The sequence below is a fragment of the Haemaphysalis longicornis genome, unplaced genomic scaffold (assembly GCF_048455015.1).
Source record: "Haemaphysalis longicornis isolate Haplotype H1 unplaced genomic scaffold, Haemaphysalis longicornis Haplotype H1 scaffold_3, whole genome shotgun sequence".
Classification (NCBI taxonomy): domain Eukaryota; kingdom Metazoa; phylum Arthropoda; class Arachnida; order Ixodida; family Ixodidae; genus Haemaphysalis; species Haemaphysalis longicornis.
The window spans coordinates 34,509,243-34,530,539 of NW_027526335.1; the positions used below are offsets into that span (position 1 = coordinate 34,509,243).

The 21,297-nt window shown below is 45.9% G+C and overlaps 2 protein-coding genes across 5 annotated transcripts in view; one reads left to right on the forward strand and one right to left on the reverse strand.

The window, feature by feature from the left end:
• The window catches only part of LOC144174250 (splicing factor 3B subunit 2-like), a 53,652-nt gene extending 39,599 nt beyond the window's left edge, over positions 1 to 14,053 (forward strand). For all 3 annotated transcript variants that reach the window (XM_077702837.1, XM_077702836.1, XM_077702838.1), the window contains 6 exons: positions 622 to 729; positions 1,124 to 1,231; positions 1,465 to 1,703; positions 2,573 to 2,672; positions 11,061 to 11,279; positions 13,916 to 14,053. In XM_077702837.1, coding sequence (XP_077558963.1) covers positions 622 to 729; positions 1,124 to 1,231; positions 1,465 to 1,703; positions 2,573 to 2,672; positions 11,061 to 11,279; positions 13,916 to 13,984 — 843 coding nt within the window. In that variant the 3' untranslated portion in view covers positions 13,985 to 14,053. The remainder of the gene's footprint in view (positions 1 to 621; positions 730 to 1,123; positions 1,232 to 1,464; positions 1,704 to 2,572; positions 2,673 to 11,060; positions 11,280 to 13,915) is intronic.
• A 1,716-nt stretch (positions 14,054 to 15,769) lies between these two features.
• On the reverse strand, positions 15,770 to 21,099 carry LOC144174251 (sorting and assembly machinery component 50 homolog A). Of its 2 annotated transcripts, XM_077702840.1 has the most exons (16): positions 21,049 to 21,099; positions 20,857 to 20,945; positions 20,627 to 20,680; positions 20,467 to 20,568; positions 20,304 to 20,391; positions 20,107 to 20,213; positions 19,905 to 20,038; positions 19,754 to 19,841; positions 19,281 to 19,412; positions 19,138 to 19,209; positions 18,092 to 18,175; positions 17,406 to 17,547; positions 17,154 to 17,300; positions 16,668 to 16,809; positions 16,037 to 16,119; positions 15,770 to 15,949 (listed from the first exon to the last, which is right to left on the reverse strand). In XM_077702840.1, the coding sequence occupies exons 2-15, from the start codon at positions 20,875 to 20,877 to the stop codon at positions 16,074 to 16,076; spliced, it is 1,359 nt and encodes a 452-aa protein (XP_077558966.1). In that variant the 5' UTR covers positions 20,878 to 20,945; positions 21,049 to 21,099; the 3' UTR covers positions 15,770 to 15,949; positions 16,037 to 16,073. The 2 variants fall into 2 exon arrangements, with proteins under 2 accessions (XP_077558966.1, XP_077558965.1); XM_077702839.1 differs by having other exon boundaries at positions 20,857 to 21,090.
• Between the last annotated feature and the right edge of the window lie 198 nt (positions 21,100 to 21,297).

A 21,297-nucleotide genomic window follows, 5' to 3' on the forward strand; every position in this document is an offset into this window, starting at 1 on the left:
CAAATGTATCCGACAGCAGACTGACAGGTTGGCAAGCAATTTGCTCGGCCAGCCTGCTAAGTGTTTGTTTTTATTACCATCACCAATTCAATAGTTTTGATCGGCTTACAGAAATTGTTGCAATTCAGTTGCCTTTTGTTCCAAACAGCATCAGTGCAATGTACAGCTTCAATGAAAGCTGCGCATGTGGCCGAAGAATAAGGACCTACCTTATGTACTGTTTGCCCTCACTAAATTTAACCTAAACATATCTTAGTGTTTCGAAATTGGCCAACTTGTTTAAGGAAGTAGTTTTAGGAACACATTATGGACCTCAATTGTTGGCTCTTCCACACCAGGTACCTCTGGTTTGTCATCATATAACATTATCAGCTCACAAATGACTTTCAGCTGAAGTATGTGGCAGGGTTACAAATTTATCACGTTCGTGGGCATGTTTCAGTGCCTGCAGTCAAGGACTGAACGGTTTTTCTGCATACGTAAAGTGCAGCATGTCAGTGTTGCTGTTTGACTGCAGGCTTGTTGTTTTTATAAATGGGCATGATTCGTTTAAGCACAGGGACAGCACAGCCTCTCTTCCTCCCTGAACCATTTCCTCTTGCTGGATCTGTCGCCTTTCAGAACTGCCACCGGTGCCCTCCGCCATGGCTGATTGCCATGCAGCGGTATGGGCCACCACCCTCTTACCCGAGTCTCAAGATCCCCGGCCTGAATGCACCCATTCCAGACGTGAGTGCAGAGATTTTCGCTTGCTGCAGTTCTTCTCCATTGCATCACTGTGCGTGGCATACAAGCTGTGGTCTGCGAGTACTTTGTAGCTTGCCTTTTTGTTGAGGTGATACGTCCCATGTCCCTCAAGCAAAATTTGCAGCTTAAAAGGGACGATTTTTTTAACATTGGACTGAACAATAAGCTTGCTTTCATGATAATTGCACTTTTTTAAAGGCAGTATTGGATACTTCTAGTTGGGAATTGACATTCAGGGCTTGAAAGGAACAGTCTGCGCACGGTTTGAAGTTGGGCTCGTAGAAATTACTGTTCTCTTGTTTCAGTCATTCTAGCCAAATCTGTGGTGCTGTTGTTTCTTTTTCTTGCAACGTGTGTGTCTCATCCACATGTGCAGGGTTGCTCCTTTGGGTACCATGCTGGTGGCTGGGGGAAGCCACCTGTGGACGAGATGGGAAGGCCCCTGTATGGCGATGTGTTCGGAACTCAGTCATCAGACGCCATGGTAAGTTGTGGCTGCAGCATTGACATCGCATTGTAGCACCCTTCCAAGTAGCTCCTGTCTCTGTATGCTGCCAAACGTAAGGCGGCGAGTTGCGTATCGCAATATTAATCATGGGCAAACAGTGAATCTTCGGTAGAGTTGAGTTTGAAGCAGTTTGCGCCCTTGCTGAGAATTGCTGTCTCCCTGTGTGTTCCCTTAAACTGGCATTATTGAATCGAGATTGGTTTTCCCAGAATGACATGGTTGAGGAAGAAGTGGACCGCACCCTGTGGGGTGAGCTCGAGAGCGAGTCCTCTGAGGAAGAGGAGGAGGAGGATGAGGACGAGGAAGAGGGTGCGGAAGACGAGACTGGTTTGGTGACGCCTGCCGAGGGCCTGGTGACGCCCAGTGGCTTCAGCTCCATCCCAGCGGGAGTTGAGACACCCGACATGATTGAGCTGCGGAAGCGCAAGATTGAGTCGGAAATGGAAGGGTGAGCATTGTTTGGCAGCATTGTGTCAGTGTGGCACCTTTACGAAGTCTGGGCCCTGAAATTTCCACTCAACGTTTGGTGGGATTGTGGGGCGGGTGTACTTTTCCATCAGGCGGGCAGAGGAATAGCAGCCGAGAGGTGATCACGTGTAATTGGGAAATGTGTAAGGTGTATTTTTCACAGATTTATGTGCCTTGCATTATGAACCTTGGGCCTGCCCGTGCATGCATTGGTACTCAGTTTTACTTTTGCCACCACAAACTTCGCATCGTTATTGGTAAGCGAAGTTTTGGCCGCAGTGGCTACTTTTCAGACGTTAAACATCCCGAGGTGGTCAAAATTAATCCGGACCCCTCTACTATGGTATGCCTCATAACCCAGGTTATGTGGTTTAGGTTACAAAGGGTTTTGGTCATAAATTGGAAAATTGGAATTCGAAATTTTAAATTTACGCAAGCGCTGTTGCCAGTGCCTGGCTGTTAGAATGTTAAATAAGACACGCACACAGAAAGAACAAAATGGAGAGGGAAAATAACTGTAGCACTGATTGAGCATGAGTACTGTCATTGGAACTTACCTCTAGTGGTCAATCACCAAGTGGCTGAGTGTCCCTTTAGCCAATCTCTTGTTTTGGATTTAAAAGCTCCATTACAGCCTCACAAAAAAAGAACAAAATGGAGAAGGGAAAGCATAGTAGCACCGATCGTGCGTGAATGAATCATGTCATTGGCAGTGGCCAAGTTAATTTTCACTGTGCCTCTTTAGCCATTCTGTTTTTTTTTGGGGGGGGATTTAAAAGCTTGATTACAGTAGTCATCCTCGCTAACAAGACCGTGATCTCCCTACGAACTCTTCTTCTGTGACTGCAGTGGAGACACGCCTGCCCTGTACACCATTCTGCCCGAGAAGAAGAACGAGAGGGTTGGTGCTGCCATGATGGGATCGACCCATGTGTACGATTTGAGCGCGGTAAGTGTGGCCCAATGTGTGCGGCATGTCTCGAGAAAGTGCCTGGTATAGAGACTGCTCAGAATGGGCACAGCTTGCTTTTCTCGTGCAGAACTCTGGCCCAAAGCGCTTTTATTCGCAAGAAAGTATCGAACAAGTTTTTTTCTAAGATCTCAACTATTGCTGTTATCAGTGACATGGGAAATGAAATTGGTGTGTCGTGCTTTGAGCCCAAGTTAAGGGGGCACACTGGTCTTAAACCAAAAATGTTTATTTTTAGAGTTCGGATGATGAAAACTGGGGGGCTTGCATAGCTTCTTTTGCTAATCGTAGATATAAAGTTTACTTTTGTGTAAAAGACTACATTCAAATTTATTTGGACTTTTATATTAGATTTTTTGACAGCCTTTGTAAAAGAACTGCTGGAGTGATGCAGCTTAACAAGGTACTAGTGAACTGTGCACAAATCAAGGAGTGCAATAAGACTAACAGTATCATTCTATCTGGTCTGTAGCAGAAGTTACGGCCGGTTGAAATTTTGGCATTGGAAGGTTTGAACCAGAAAAACCGGTTTTGCCTTCCAAGCCTGAACTTCAAACGGTCATAACTTTTTCTACAGACCATACAGAATGATACTGTTAGTCTTATTGCACTCCTTGATTTGTGCACAGTTCACTGGCACCTTGTTTAGTTGCATCACTCTAGCAGTTTGTTTACAAAGGCTGTCAAAAAATCAAATATAAAAGTCCCAATAAATTTGAATGTAGTCTTTTTACACAAAAGCAAATTTTATATTTACAATCAGCTTGCTTGAAAAATTACATAAGCTCTCCAATTTTTATCATCATAACTCTAAAAATAAAGTTTTTGATCAAAGACCCATGTATTAGTGTTCAATGTGTCGTCATATAAAAGTACTTTTCAGAAAAACTTTATGAGGCGTTGGTATACCAGGCAGCTCCAAAAATATCAATTGCATAATTCCATAATGTAAAATCTGAATATTTTGCTCAGCACTTGCTTAACCACTGAGTGGAAAAGTGGCCACCACACTGGGCTGCTTCCTTGCTGAGTACAGGATGCAGTGATGGCAACTGATATAAAAGCGCTTAGAGTCTTGCACTTTCACAGTTACAAATTCCTCCATCTGTCAAGGTTGCTGTCGTGAGGTCATGGCTTTTGGTGACAGAGCCAGTATCTTCAAAAGTGTAATGAAATTGAAAGCAGAAATGAACGCTTATATTTGACTTAGTTTAGGCACAGAACCCTATTCATGTGAAACAAACAATTACTATAGATGGCAAATCGGTAATATCATCATCAGCAGCAGAGTCTATGCCCACTGCAGGGCAAAGGCCTCTACCATAGATCTCCCATTATCCCAGTCCTGTGCTAACTGCGACCAATTTATCCCCGCAAATTTCTTGATCTGATCTGCCCATCTAACTTTCTGCCGCCCTCTGCCAAGCTTGCCTTCTCTAGGGACCCACTCTGTGACCCTTAATGACCAACGGTTATCTTGCCTTCGCATTACATGCCCTGCTAATGTCCATTTCTTCTTATTAATTTCTAGTAATATGGCCTTAATACGTGTTTGTTCCCTGACCCACTCCGCTGTCTTATTGTCCCTTAATGTTGCACCTATCGTCTTCCGTTCCATTCCTCACCGAGTTGTCCTCAATTAAGTTAAACCCTTTTAGTGAGCCTCCAAGTTTATGTACCGGCAAGATGCAGCTATCATACACTCTCTTCTACAGGGACAATGGTAGGCTGCCATTAATTATCTAAGAATACCTGCTGTATGCACTCCACCCCATTCCTGTCCTTCTAATTATCTGTGCCTCATGGTTGGGATACGGGGTCACAACTTGGCCTAAGTAGATATATTTGCTTACCACTTCCACTGCCTCGCCACCTATCTGAAACTGCTGTGCTCTCCCAAGGCTATTGAGCATTACTTTGGTTTTCTGCATATTAATTTTTAGGCCCACAATTCGTCCCGTGAGTTACTTACCAACCCCGCACGGGGCACCTTGAGCAATCTTGGTGACGGTACTGGCGATACCGCGGACCCCGAGCCCCCAAACATAAGCTGGATCCAACCGTGGCGATGTGTTTATAGGTGGAGGGTTAGAAACCACGAACGGTGGCCGTCGGAGCCCAGGTCAAGCTCCGGCGGATGGGCTCCCTGTCTGTTTACCAGGCAGGGAGCTCCGGGACCTCTCAGGCTATCAGGGTAAGGTTTGAGAAGAAAGAACCCCCGTCCCCTGCTTCTATACTATGATGTATGGCATTCTCTAAACCCCCCCCCAAACGTGATCGGTCCCTGAAAAGGGGCCGCACCGAAGTATCTTTTCCTTTATTGCCATCTTTGACATTTCCTGAACCAGATAATTTTTCTCGATTTCTTGTCATGGAATCCATCAATCCAACCCACCCTCTTGCATCTCAGTCAGTCTTCTTGATTGCCAAGTATCTTGAAGCCATAGTAGGAAAATCGTATAAGTGCAAAAAACAAAAGTCTGGTGAACTCCTAATTGAAATAAATGACAAGCAGCAGTCTGCAAAGCTTCTTGCTCAGACTAGACTGGCTGATCTCGACATCCGGGTCACACCCCATCGGAGCCTCAACAGCTCACAGGGTGTGATATCCGAGACAGACCTCCTGAACGAAACGGATGCGGATCTCCTTGCCGGCTTGAAGGATCAGGGCGTCACTGCCGTGAGACGCATCACTATCCGCAGAGACGACAGGGAGATTCCGACCAAACACATTATCTTGACTTTCGACCGCGCAGTTCTTCCACAATACATAAACGCAGGTTTCATCCGTTGCTCCATCCGTCCCTACATCCCGAACCCGCGGCGCTGTTTTAAGTGCCAGAGGTTCGGGCACGGTACTAACTCTTGCTGTGGCCGAACGACGTGTGCAAAATGCGCGGCGCACGATCATCCGAGCGAGAACTGCCCATCCGAAACTCTCACTTGTGTAAACTGCGGGGGGCCGCATGCAGCGTACTCCCGCAAGTGTGAAAAATTCCAAATGGAAAAAAAGATAATTAACATCAAGGTCACGGAGAACATCACCTTCCCAGAGGCGCGAAAGAGGTTCGCCTCTTTCCCTCTGGGGAGGTACGCAGACGCGGCTCGCCGGGGGGCGGAGTGGCGTCTGGTTTCCACAGGGACCCAGTTCAGCGAGTCTGACCTGGTCCCGCCCCCGCCCCCCGCTGGGTTGCCTCACGCAGCCTAACCCGGCACCACGCCGCTTGCTGAGGCAGCAGCGGTTGTGGTGCAAACCACTTCTGTCGGGACCGGTGCCGCTCCCGCCTCTGTCTCCCCGTCCTCCAGTCCGTTGGAGGGTACCGAGGTGATGGACACCACGGGCCCCGCACCGGCTCCCACCGTCACCGCACCGCCCGTGCCACCTCTGGTGCCCCGGACGCCCTCGGCGGTGGCGGCTCAAACGAAGGGCTCCCGAGGGGGGGCCAAGTCCGGGGGGCCCGGTCCGTCGGGCACCCCTCGGACATCCGACGACGAGATGGATGTCGGGCCGTTCCTGCCTGCAACGCAGCGCAAGGAGCGGCCACCGACTTCCAAGCCTACAGACAGGCCTAAAAAGCCTAACCCCAGAGTAACAGCCCCGAAAGACGACACATGAACACATACACACACTCCATTCATTCTTAAACCTAAATAATGGGAACAGAAAACATCATTCAATGGAACTGCAGAGGCCTCCTTAAAAATCTTGATGATGTGTATGATATCCTGCATGCCAATCAGCCAAGTCTCATGTGTCTCCAAGAGACTCACCTCAATTCCAAACAGACAAATTTCTTAAATAGGTACATGGTATTCAGAAAGGACAGGGTTGGCTGCACACGCTCTTCAGGAGGTGTGGCAATTGTCGCCCGGAAATCCTTAGCCTGCCACCCTATCCCTCTGAACACTGTCCTCGAGGCTGTAGCAATTCGAACAATAATATTTAATAGGTTGGTAACGGTGTGCTCCATTTACATTCCTCCTGATCATGCACTTTTGAGCTCTGATTTCGAGGCGCTGGTCGACCAGCTGCCCGAACCATACATCCTAACAGGCGACCTTAATGCGCACAACTCTCTTTGGGGCTCCTCCAGAACGGATGCCCGAGGTCGCCTGATAGAGAAATTTCTTACATCTTCAGGAGCATGCCTTTTCAACCAAAAACAGCCTACATACCATAACTTAGGACATAATACGTACTCACATCTCGACTTGGCTATTGGTTCTGCAATTCTCTTTTCATGTCTTGAGTGGGGTGTGGGCACAGGCCCATATGGTAGTGACCACTTCCCCACTTCCCTAACTTACATAGGTAAAGGCCCATGCAGTCCATCTTCCCATAACAGGTTTAATGAATCAAAAGCAAACTGGAGTACTTCACAGAAACATCTAAACTACACCACACAACAATAAAACACCTACACGTGGAGGAAGCAGCCCAACTCGTCACGGCGCACATAGTCGACGCCGCCGAAAAGTCCATGCCCCAGGCCTCCAGTGCGTCCCGCAACCCAAGGAGGCCCTGGTGGAACGAGGACTGCAGGCGGGCGCGAGAGGCCCAGAACAAGGCGTGGGGTGTCCTTCGCCGGTACCCCACGTCAGATAACCTCATTTCGTTTAAACGGGCAAAGGCTCTTGGGAAGCGAGTGCGTCGTGAGGTGAAAAGGGAGAGTTGGCGCACCTTCCTCACTTCCATCAACTCATACACCGACACACACAAAGTCTGGACACGAATACGAAAACTAAAAGGACAACAGACACACAGCCTGCCCCTTGTTAGTACAACAGGGGACACACTGGAAGACCAGGCTAACACACTTGCACAACACTTCGAACACGTGTCCAGTTCAGCACACTACACAAAAACTTTCATGAAACACAAGACATCTGTAGAAAAGAAGTCCCTGCGTGATAACAACAAGTCGGACACTTCTTACAATTCTCCTTTTTCAATTCATGAGCTGAAGGTTGCTCTGAACGCATGTAAGCCTTCAGCTCCAGGTGCAGACAAAATCACATACACCATGATACAACACCTACACCCAGACACTCTTGAAACACTCTTACATCTATACAACAACATATGGCTTTCGGGGCACATTCCTCGCTCTTGGAGAGAGGCCATAGTAGTGGCTTTCCTGAAGGAAGGAAAGGACCCTTCCTCTCCCGCTAGCTATCGGCCCATCGCCCTCACAAGCTGCCTGTGCAAGCTCCTCGAGAAGATGATAAACAGGAGACTCATGTACTTTCTTGAGTACAATGGTCTTCTCGAGAGCTGCCAGGCAGGCTTCAGGGCGGGGCGGTCCACCAACGACCAACTCGTCGCGCTCGAGTCCTATATAAAGGACGCCTTCATTCACAAGCAGTTTTGCACAACGGTATTTTTTGACCTTGAGAAGGCCTATGACACCGCTTGGCGTTACGGGATCCTCTGTGACCTAAAGTCTTTCGTTGTTTCGGGCCATATGCTCAACACCCTTGCTAGTTATTTGTCCGAAAGAACGTTTCGCGTGAGAGTAGGTAGCGCATTCTCAAGAGTTCATGTGCAAGAAAACGGCGTTCCGCAAGGTGGAGTGCTAAGCTGCACTCTGTTCATAGTTAAGATGAACTCCCTTGGGAAGGCACTGCCACCTACAATTTTTTATTCAATGTATGTAGACGACATCCAGGTATCTTTTAAATCATGTAATATGTCCATCTGTGAGCGTCAAGTCCAGCTCGGTGTCAAAAAACTTGTCAGCTGGGCAGACAAGAACGGTTTTAAACTTAACCCAGAAAAAAGCACCTGTGTTGTCTTCTCCAGGAGGCGTGGGATCCATCCGGACCCAGACATTATCCTTAATGGCGTATCGATTCCTGTGAGGAAGGAACACAAGTTTTTAAGGGTGGTGTTGGATGAAAGGCTTACGTTCATCCCTCACATTAAACAATTGAAACAAATGTCTAAAGGCTCTCAACATTCTTAAAATCTTGTCCCACCAGTCGTATGGAACGGATAAGCAACTCCTGTTACGTATTTTCAGAAGCCTAGTGGGGTCTAGATTGGACTATGGGAGTGTTGTGTATGGGTCAGCCACTAAAACGGCACTTAAAATGCTCGACCCAGTGCTTCACTTGGGGCTTCGCCTCTCTTGTGGCGCATTCCGTACGAGCCCTGTACAGAGTCTTTACGCAGAGTGTGACAAATGGTGCTCATCACACCAGCGAACCTATGTTGACTTGTTATATGCCTCTAAAATTTCATCAATGGACAACCATCCTTTTAAACCGGTTTTTAATGATACATCCACATCAAAGCTCTTTTTAAATCGCCCATCCATTCCTGTGCCCTTCTCGCTCAGAGTAAGGGACGAGGTCACTATTCATGAGGTCTCCTTTGTAGACACATTCAAGTCATCTATCACCGATCTTGTAGCACCATGGCATCTTCGTCCTGTTGCATGTGACTTGTCTTTCTTAAAATACAATAAGAACAGGACACCAAAAAGTGGGATTTTGCAGCATTTCATGTATATACAGGATAAATACAAGGCTGCAGAGTTTTACAGCGATGCATCTAAAACGTCCACTGCGGTGTCTTGTGCTGCGCATGGGCCCAATTTTGAAGCATGTAGAACAATGAATGTTAATACAAGCATTTTTACGGCAGAAGGATATGGCATATTTCTTGTTGTAAGTCACATAGTTGAACATCGTATTCCTACATCCGTCATTTATACAGATTCGTTGAGCGTCGTCCGTGCATTATCATCCGGAAAGTCATCAAAAAACCATGTCATTAATCTTGTTTTCAAAACAATTATGGTAGCTTATTCCTCAAACCTTGGGGTGACTGTGTGTTGGGTGCCAGGCCATTCTGGCATTGACGGTAATGAAGTGGCGGATGAAATGGCCGCCAATGCTGCACTCCGAAACACAGTAGACATGGCAACACTACCGTACACAGACCTCAAGCCACACATTAGACAACAACTCCGTAAAACTTGGCAAGCAGACTGGAGCGAACAGACAGACAACAAACTACACGTAATAAAACCACACTTGGGACAATACACAACTGACTCACACAACAGGCACATTGAAGTTACCTTAGCCAGATTACGGATAGGCCATACACATGTGACGCACTCGCACCTGCTCACGGGATCTCCAAGACCCCTGTGTAGCAGGTGTGGGGAGGGCCTATCCGTAGTCCACATACTCATACAATGCAAGGCACTTGACACAACACGACACAAACACTTCAGACAACTGTACAGACAACATATTCCCCTACACCCATCCCTGTTTCTAGGTGACGATGCCATGGTTTCTGTGAAACGCGTTTTTAAATATTTGTCAGACGTCAAGTTTTTAAACCTCATTTCCTATCACGCATCATGAAATCTGGCCCTATACACCAGCCATCACCATCATCTTTATTGATCTTACTATGTCCAGTTTACACGTTTTATACCTACCTTTTGTGGTAATCACTTCTTTTCATTAAATAACTTCTCTGGCGCTCTTTGCCCTCGTCGGCCTTGCGCCATTAAACAAAAAACTATCATCGAGTTACTTACCAAGGCAACATCATCTGCAAATCTGACATAATGTCAGTTGTGCATTAAGTGGCTAAAGTTGACAGTGAGTGTCCTTATTTCAGTTAACCACGGCAGCCCAATTCACGATTTCCTTCCATTTCCCTATGGGTTTGCTAGAAACAAGCATCTACTCATTTGTATAAGAGCAGTGTGCTATCATTTTTGCCAGGGAAGCACAGGTGTTCAAGGGAGACTATACACGAGATCTCGCAACTTGTTGCCGTGCAATAAAAATACTGCTGGTGGCTTAGAAGTAGTGAGAAGTTGAGGGCAAGTTTTAATTTTGCAGGTGGGCTAACTGTTCAAAAGTGCGTCTACGTGCACAACCGTGATCGACGACCTGCACTATACGCCAAAAGTCCATGATGCCTCAAAAGTCATCATAGTGATGTGCAATCTTTTTTTTTTTTTAATTTTATCTACTCATCCCCTTCACATGCCCATGCCGACGGCAGGGTGGCCTTTGAAAATCTTGGCGCTCTGTGCTGCAAGACCCTCCACGTTTGTGGTTTGACACACCAGGTGCGTGGGCGTCAGCAGGGGGATGCAAAAGAGGGGCACTGGACCCCTCCCCCAGCCAACCCAGAGTAATTCCTGGCTCCTCAGCCGCTCCTTCTTTCTCCTCACCCCTCCTCAAGGCAAAATGCTGACGATGCCCGTGACCAGGTGTCACAATTATTTTGTGTGGCTACAATTGGGGCCACCGTGGGTAGCCGTGTAGTGAGGGGACATTGGGAGGAGTTGCGACCCCTTGTCGAGCTGCTGCACCTTGCCCCGTTTGCAGGCGATGGCCAAGGGTCCCAAGATGCCCGTGCCGGGAGCGGGCACCACCTCGGTGTCGGAGCGTCCCGGCGGCGTGGAGATTGCCCTGGACCCGAGTGAGCTGGAGATGGACTCGGCGGCCATGGCGGCCCGTTACGAGCAGACTCTGCGCGAGCAGCAGTCGCACCTCGCCAAGGAGGACCTCAGCGACATGGTGGCTGAGCATGCTGCCAGGCAGAAGGTGCGTGGAGCTGTTTCAGACTCGGCAGCGTTCAGCAATGTGTGCGCAGTAGAACCTGTTCGATGTGTTTCCGGTTGCTACACTTGGCATTTGCATGCTGGAAACTCAGCTCTCGGCGTAACTTGTTCAGTGCGTGTTTGGATTGTACCATACACTGTCCCCGTTTGTTTGTTTTTTTGTGGTTCCCTGAAAAACCAGGACGGGAATATTAGGTGGGAACACTCCCCGGCCCACCGCTCACAACCATATAGTAAAATTGACTGAATGTGTACTAAAAAAGAGGGCAGTCTTGATTATGTGCGCTTTCAGTCAGAAAAAAAAAAAGTCCTTCCTGCAAAAGTATTGAGAGAGTAGTACCGGTGCATGAGTAGCCTTATCAGCATGGTCAAGTGAGCTTGGATAGTTTGTCAAGGTACTTTCTACAGCTTTCACCCCATTAGACTTGTTCAGCCATGTCAGAGAATTTTCAGTCATCCTTGTGATGCACCGGAGGTAGTTCATTGCCAGCTATCGAGCAAGTATGCAGATTAAAGTGGTCGTATTGGTTGCCTAGCAGCCATTGCACTTTTTACAACTGCAAATATAGTGTAACGTTTTTCCAAGGAAAGCACTAGTGACACATATTTACTTGCGAGAGGAGTGCGGCAACTTCAAATGTAATTTTCTTAAAAAAAAGGCATGTCAATCAGCTAAACAAACTTGGGACATAGCCTGCATGTTATACAATAGAACTTTTATTTCGAACTGGGCTTCAGTACCTCACTCAGCTCCATTCCAGCAGCAGAAGACGTGCTATACCGAAAAGGCACTAGAACTCTTGGAATACTTTCATAGTTTGTGCTGCAGTGACGTGCTGTGGGCAGGAGTGACGTCATATGGGCCAGCACTAAAAATATAATTGTTGGAGTGGTAAGGGGGCAGACTGGTCGTAGAGCTATTTTTTAAATTTACGAACGAATTTTAATGAAACTGCACAGCATTGTGGGGTTTTTTGTGTTGATTTTAAATGTGCTATTAGATGTTAAGCAAGTTGATTATTTTTTGAGATAATTAATGATTAATTTCCATTATTTTGGGTCACAATTACAAAATAGCCACTCCATACAGAATGGTAGTTACCCCATGGCTGGGCAGACCAATTACTCTAGAATACAACGTTGGAAGAATTTTTTTTATTTAGCTATTTCTGGTCATTACAACACACTTTAACTTCACTCACCCTGTGCTCAGCCAGAAATGGCTCAAAGGTGGTGTCAGTTGAACACTAATAATTTTCCAAAGCCTCCATTTGAAAAATTTGTTTTCAGCGTTCTATTCTCCACACATTTATATATCAAAAGCAAAAAAAAAAAATATTACAGTTGTACCTGCTATGGGTGCCGAGATATCCGAGGACGAAATGCTAGCTTTTTGTTGCTAGAAAAGTGCCATTTCACCATCGAATTCTGTGTGAACTGAGCTGTAGGGTGCACTTTAAAATGCTATTTAAGGGGGACACTGGTCTTAAAATAATTTCTTTTAATTTTCAAGCAACCTTTGTGAAACTTGTCAGTCTTGCTGCTTTTCTCCCACTGATTTCAGATATGCCATTATTTTCTCAGTAGGTCAATTAGTTCCCAAAATAATTAGCGCTAATTAGCCATTTTTAGTCAAGCAATAGACAAACCAGTGTTGGTCATAAAACTGTAATCTTTATATTTTCCAATACTATGAACCCTGGTGAGTGCAATAATCGAAGCAGTTTTTTGATGCATCGCTTGGAACTAATTTTACAGTTCGTTAAACTTTGGTGTTTGAAACGGGCACTCAAAATGGCTCCTTGCCACTGGTGCTACCAAAGTTTAATGGGCTTTAAAATTAGTTCCAAGCGATGCATCAAAAAACTGCTTCGATTATTGCACTCACCAGGGTTCATAGTATTGGAAAATATAAAGATTACAGTTTTATGACCAACACTGGTTTGTCTATTGCTTGACTAAAAATGGCTAATTAGTGCTAATTATCTTGGGAACTAATTGACCTACTGAGAAAATAATGGCATATCTGAAATCAGTGGGAGAAAAGCAGCAAGGCTGACAAGTTTTACAAAGTTCACTAGAAAATTAAAAGAGGCTGTTTTAAGACCAGTGTCCCCCCTTAAAATAAAATACGGTGCCTTATGATGAGAAAATTTGCAGACTGATAGAAAAATGGACGTGGATGCCGCAAATGCCATTTTCCAGAAAACAAATTTTTGACCGTTTTTCGGCCCCAGAGACCCATCTGCCCCTTTAACTCGATTGCTTGTTTGAAGCTTGCGATAAAATTGGTATCACTGTTATCTAGACCAAGCAGTCTTTCTAATAAACCAAACTTGTATTTTGCCTTCATGGCCTCTTCAACCCCGACCTTTAGTATAGCTGCATTGACATGTCTGCTTGTGCACAGTGGCTGTCAGTGTTGCTGGAAATGCCGTAACAAAGTTAATTGTTTCTGGCAGTTTTGTTCTCCCTTTTGTGGCATTTAAATGCATGCTGTTATTCTGGTGGGAGAAATGTAGTGTTGCTGTACAGTGTGGTTGCCAGTCCCAGATGTGCCCGCTGCAGTTGCGTTGCATTCTATTTTACCTGACAAGAGCGTGCATTTTCCATTTTCAGAACAAAAGGAAAAAGCAACAGCAGGACACCACGAAGGCAGCGAAGAAGTATAAGGAGTTCAAGTTTTAGTGTGTTGTATGACCTCACAAACATGCCCTCATCTCCTGGAAATAAAGTCATCATTCCTCACAGTGTGAACTTGGTTGACATCTCGAGTCTTACTTTGCAAAAAATTATGCTGTAACGTAGGGTGACCGGCACCCTGATATGCTACGTTAGTGCTTCCAACTTTGGCAGTTGATCCTTCCAATCAAGTTTGATGGTTTGTGATGAAACTCGGTTAAACACGCAAGCGGGTCAACATTACCCTCTGAGGGTTTTTGCCATATATGTACGACAGCAGTTTTCTGTCCCGCAAGGTCTTTGCCATAGAATATGGCTTCGACCATCCGTTTGAAATTTCACACCATAATGGCAATGCATGCCCACTGGGAAGTACTGCCACGTCCTAGGACTTACAAGAAGCGTTCAAAATTTCATTGTGCTACCTTCTCGCAGAAATAAACAGAACACTCTAGCTTCAGCGCGTCACGCTATCTGCGTCGACACCCTTTAGTGGTGTCAGTTTCGCCGCGTGGTCACAACGGAGGTGTGCAAAACTTGATTTTTATCTTGCAGGGGCAGCAGAAGTTGATTTCTATCTATGTATATTGGCACTCCTCTTAGCTTGTTTATCACCGTAAAGTAATTTGACCATCTGTAAAGGTTTTTTTTTTTTTTTAATTTAACCCTCGAAGGGTTAAAAGGGTATAACAGAATTGTCCCAGGTTCCACGAAAATGACGCATAAGTTATATAGAGTAACCATAACAGGCATTACTTGTATTATTGCAGTAATTATCATTGTACAGTAAAACCTCGTTGAGACACTCAAGGGAACCAAAAAACGTGTCTCTTGTATGCAATGTTGCTAACATGGCGAACATAGGAAAACCAACCAAACCGCCTTCATTCAAATGTCTCTTATAACCAAGTGTCTCTTGTAACGAGGTTTTACTGTATCTGGTAAGTTATGTTGGAAAAAATGTGGTCAACACGAGAGCGGGGTGCTGCCTCGGTGATTCTTATTGCAACAAGATTAGGTAACCCTATTTCTCGCACAGTCTGCATTTGAGCATTTTTCCAGTCGCTAACTTCTCCATGTAACGAGCAACACGAGTAAATAGCACTTGGCAGTGCGCTCGTGTATTTGATGCACTCACTGAAATGCTTCAGCACAGCAAAACAGTTATCCTTGGCAACATGTTTGATTATGTGACACCTGTTAACACGAACAGTCAGGAACACATGAGCAACAGTGCCGGGTTCTTACGCCACCTGCCAGCAGATCAAATTTTTTTTTATGATCGCACACCTTACACGCACACGATAACCATGCTCTTCAAAAACGAAGGTATGCGTGCCTACCTTTGCACCCCAATATCCCAGCCTTCCGCCACACATGAAGATTTCGCACCAGCTGACAATTCTGAAATCGCCACTTTCGCAGACTTGCATCACGGCATGTTTCCAATGTTTGTGTCAATGGTACATTGAGTAACATACTGCTGCTATCTTCTTTCACCGAACTAAAAGTTGTACAGTAGTCTTTTCTTTTACGTGTACAGCTGCCTTTATTTCAAGCGTGAAAAGTGAACACTTGTTGCAAACTTTTAAAATCATCATACTGCTCCGTTCGTCCATAGCAGGAACCTGCACTAACTTTCAAGTAGCTGACAGGTGTCAATAATACATGAACAGTGGGATTGCATTGCCCGCTTTTTCTCAGCATGGCAAAATGGGAAGCTTGCAGTTCCATCCCTTTATTGAGATTAAACATTGTACTAAAGGTATGTGGAAAAGAAAGTGAGCAGTCTTCAATTCCGTCATTTTATTGAAAATCGATGATCAAGAATTGCAGCGATCGAAACAAAAAGAACTATTAACAAATAGTACATTATTGTCCTAAAAGCAGGCGGAGATACCTCCTGTGCGTGCAATTCACAATGCGAATTCGCTGGGCATAGAAATGTTTGCCGTACTTCCAAGTTGAAACCTGAAAACACACGAAGAGTAATCATAATTCAGACGAACAGTGATCAAACTGATCAGCAAGAGGCAAGGGAAGAAAAGAAAGACTTGCCTAGTAAAAAGAAAATGCATCACAGCAGCTGGCAGTGCTACAAAAAGGAGACTCCAATCCCGAACTGCAGACCTTGGTTCAGCCTGCGAGAGAACACATCATCATCATCATCATCATCAACAGCCTACACTGGTCCACTGCATGGCAAAGGCCTCTCCCACTGACTTCCAACCACTTCTGTCCTGTGCTGCTTGAGTCAACTTTGGCCAGCAGCCACAAAAAGAATTCTGTGAAACTGGCTTCAGCTCTGCACAGATATTAGAAATACCTGACCTTTATCATGCAACAGGATAATTCAAAAGCAAGTCAGTACTCCTTACACCAAGCATAATGCTTTTGCTGCTATTCTATCAAAAGCTCTTAAAAATAAGATATGCATTGTGCATACCATTCAACAGAGCATTTGCCTGTCAACTATGACGCGCTTACTATTTACATTTTGTATAGCCACTTTAGTACCATTATAAAATGCAATGAATGTTGATGGTACCGACTTGGATGTTCCCAATACGTTGGTGCCACATAAATTGTGGTTTTTTTAGCCCAACTCGGATGATCCCAGTGAAGACAGTAGCTCCAGTCCTCCTACCCCTCATAAAAGCGAGTGCCCCCCGTGGCAGCTGGCACTCACCGGTCCCCGGACTTGGCCTTCATGGGCAGGCAGTAGTTGAGCTCAAAGCGGGCAATGTGGCCGATGGACAGCACAATGCCCGCACCCACCGACCACCGCAGGTTGCGCATGGCCAGCTCCAGGTTCTGCTGCATGTCGTTGGCTAAAGGGAGGAGGGTTTGCCATCATCAGCCTCGGGCTTCCCCACTTGATGCACAATCTATCCCCCGAGGAAAAATTACCTTTAGAAAAATAGTAACAACTAGAGAAAAACTAGCTGTGAATAAGTGCTCACGTGTCGCACCAGGGAACTTCAATGGCAATTCCTTAGTAAAGTGGTAGCCTCAACAAGTCCAACAAAGTACCAGTTGGTGTTCTGATACAGCAGGGTGAACGGCCCACATTTAGACCAAGGAGAGGTGCACACAACACAGCAGTGTGTGCATCTCAGTGCTGAAACATTTCCACAGCCTCACGAGTGATCCATGTGGGAGGTGGGCTACTCACTGAACTTGAAGTCATCGACATTCCCTGCGGTGGCGAAGACGTGCGTCCGAAAGTAGTCGCCGAGGCCCCCTTCGCCTGGCCGGAAAGGCAGCGGGGTGTAGAGGTGCAGGCCGCTGGCCCAGTAGGCCTCACCTCCGAGCGAGTGGCCTGCGTGCGGGGAGAGGGACAGCACAGGAGGCGGCGCACAAGGTCAGAGGCACTCTGGAGATCAGTACAAGAAGAGGAGGAGTCCGACAAAGGGCCAACGCTCACCGTCCAGGTGCGGTCCGATGCCCCGCTGCTGGAAGCCCCGCAGACTGAGGGGGCCGCCCAGGAAGAAGCGGTCGCATATACTGAAGGTCTTGTTGTGCCCAAAGCCCATCATGTGGCCAGCCATGCAGCTCCCTTGCAGCACCTGCGTCGGCCAGTTTCGCCACAACAACTTATCACAATGGCCGCCCCTCTAAAGCCATCCCATCTTCCCATTCACGGAATGCCTAAAAGGTTTAAGCCTGGCACCAATTCTGCCTGAAGATGAAGTGATGGGGGGAAAATGTGCTCACCAGGTCAAAAAGGAGTACAGAAAAACTCTGCCATGGTCAACTGGGCTTGGGGGATGTAGGCAAAACAACCTTCCGTTCTACATTATAATCGTCAATATTATGGGGGTTTCAACAGCCTACCACACCAAGCCTTAGGAAGAAAGACAAGCTTTATGGAAAGCTTTGGATAAGTGAAACTGGCTGCATGCTGCCACCAGTCCTGCTGAGAAAGAACTGGCATTTTTTTAATTAAGTGGTTAATGCAGGAGACTTGCTTCATTAAACTTTCCAGTGATTGATTTTAGGGCAAAAGTATGAGTGCCTTGAGAAACACTCCATCAGTGTGTTCGCAGTAAGGTTACTCTACACATTTATTTTGCTCCCAAAGAGGGCGCCTATACGATAACAAGCACTCACAATATCCCTTGCTATTGGCACGTTGAGTTGGAATTCCGCTTCATGCTTGACAAAGCCAACATCACCTCCCAAGCCAGCAAGCTCCTGAGAAGGAAAGGAAGCAGCAAATAAAATTTACAAGTACAATGTGAACAGTCTAACGTTTTTTTTTTAAGCACAAACCCATGAAGATTTGTAATACTATAGCGCAAAGAATGGGAAACAAAGACCCGTTCTTTGCGCTATAGTATTATAATGATTTCCCGTTCTTTGCGCTATAGTATTATAATGATGTCCTACCAACTAGCCCAACCGTACTCCTTGCCATGAAGATTTGTTTGCTTTCTGCACTTAAAACGACTTTACGTGGCTATATGTAAGCTGAGTTACACTTGACATTTTGGGGGACATTGGTACAGTATCCCATGAATGCAGAAGGCATGCTGGCTCTTCCACTCTTGCACTGGCACTAAATTAGCACCACTTCATTTTTCAGTTCTTTTGTAGCATGTCGCTTAGAGGAGACCAGTCTCATTTCTTTGACTTGCCAACAAACCGTAATGGCACCATAAGGTAAGGTTTACTTGAACAGATGCGGGACGTGAAGGACTCATAAATGACATCACTGATGCTTATGAGCAGCATTTACAAAACACTGGACACAGAACTCAGTTCAAGTGAAAAGGGTAACTCTATGTGGTACTGCTGAAAGTTGGGTGCCCTGTATACAGGTCTCTCACATTTCAGTTTTTGTTTTAATCAAAGAAATTACCATATTTTTGCTAATATTAGGCCTCCACTGGTTGGCAAGAAAGATACATCAGATTCATGTTAGCACTTTAGAGAACCTTGCCCAAATCTACTTATCAGAAGCAACTGCAGTGAAATGCACCATTTGTTCCTGCAATTCTTTACTCAAGTGCACTGAAGTCAGATGGACGTGAAAACAAATGTTTTTAACAGTTCTACCATCGAAGTGATGTCATGCTTCCAGAGCTAGGAACTTCCAACATGGCAGGCATGCACTCTTATGCAGAAAAATGAGTCGAGCCACCACTCATGCTTACCTGGTGCAACCTGAAGTAGCTCCCCTCAGTTGGAAGAATGGAGTTGTCTCTTCTGTCCACCGTCACTATGTGCTTGGAGGGTGAAGATACGTGCAGTGTGTCAGACATCTGCTAACAGACGAATAGCGTAAATTTGTCCATACCTTTACGGAAGACTTCAATGAATGCCCCATCTCTTCGCGGACTATGAAAGGAACTGCTGGCCCAAGGCAGGACAGTTCACGCCAGAGGGCCTCCCAACGAAGACTGTGGTGCACGCCAGGCGTAGACTCGAACTAAAAGTAAATATATAGCGAAAGGATCAGAACCACATTTTCTACAAAGGTAACAGTGTTAACGACTGTGTGAAAAATATCCCTCAACACTTTCGCTCATGAGTTTATAACTCGCAATACTTTTCGCTCTCAATAATAACATTTCAACTGCGCAGTCACAGTTTACTAATCTGGAGGTTTGAGTTTAAGCAATTGGTGCACTTTTTTATGCCAAAAGCACTTACCCTCCTCTGCATTAACACAGATAAGGAATAAAAGCTGGGGATTGCAAGAAGTTCACATTCCGAAGTGAATGATACAGCTCCCCAATATTCGAGCAAGCTTCACAACAAACTGCATACCAGAAGCTCCGTAAGCAAGCCACGATCAAGCTGCCGGAAACCACTCCACGTGAAATCTGCTGCTTGTTGGAATATCGCTCCAGTTATCCTGCAAATGAGAAAAATGACCATGGCATGAGAAGTCATTCATTACTTCAATCCGAGGCCTCACCGAGGATTCAGCCATCCCAGGAACGGCTTGCTGACAGTGATGTTGAATCCACTGGAATGCTTGGTGCCATAATGGTACTCCGTCTGAAGGAACTCTCCTCGGCCCCAGGTGTTCGGGAACTTCAGACCTATGACCTGAAGCATGGTCCTCAGAATGAGTTCAGTAGCTCTTCAAAAGACGAGCGCGACCATAGAGTACTTACCATGCTTCCCTCGTTATTACCAACGAGCGTATTGACGCCTCCTACAAGGCGTTTCACCTCCTGAACCTTGAACGTCACTTCCAAACCATTGGGGCTTGAATCCGGCCCTGCAAGAAAGGCAACGCTTCGTCGCATTAACACCGGCACCGACACACTGTTACGGGTTTGAAGCTCAGAGGGAGATCAAGATATTTCACCTGAACTCGTGTCGATGACCACGGAGATTTGCTTAAACGCCCCTAGCGTTTCGAGCTGCTTTCTTACATAACGAGTTTTTAATATTACCTGCAAAAAAAAGCACGAAAATTTTTAGCCTACACGCGGACGGTAACGTATTCTGGTTTGGTTCCCAGCACTCACCTCTTGGAAATCCTTGGCGAGAAAAAGGTCGTTCACGGCTTTCTTGAGGATATCGTCTTTCGTACGAATAACTCCGTCTATGAACACCGTGTCGACACGGGCCTGCAGCAACAACTTTCCGTAAGGCCGGGGGCACAGAAGGGAAAACCCGCACACCCACCTTTATTTGATCAAGAGGGACTTGTACCTCCTTCTCCTCTGGCCTCTCGAATGACTGCAATCATCACGAAATCGTTCAGGTGTTTGGTCGTTGAACACTCACAGGAACGACATCGAAACACGAAATTTTGACTCTAGACTGTATGAAGTGCAATCTCCACAAACGAATATAAAACTCGGACAGTTCGCAGAAAACGCGATCAAGTAAGTCGAGTTTCGAAGTGCTCGTACCTTTGCGTGGACGATCCCCATATTTTGAGAACGATCACAACACGAACTTCACGGCACAAACACGTCTCAACTTCTCCCTTTCAGAAGCGCTGTGCACAAGCATAACCGGGGCGGCAGACAGAATAAAAATTCGATAAGTTAACAGAGTTAACACGCTGAGCGACCAGCGTACTCAAATTATGAATAACACACCGGCATGTTTCATGACCTTCCCCCGCCGCAGGAGAGAATTGCAAATTCCTGATGATGATGCTACAATGCCAGCAGAATGTTGAAGAAAAGTTGTTTAAAACGTCCACGCGCCTTCACTAAAACACAAGTAAACTAGACAAAGCCTTATATAGTTATAATAAGAAGAACAAAATGGACAAAAATTTTGTTTTTCTTTTCAAAATTATTTTATTGACAACCGTGACCGACCGGGACGCGTAACTTAGCCAC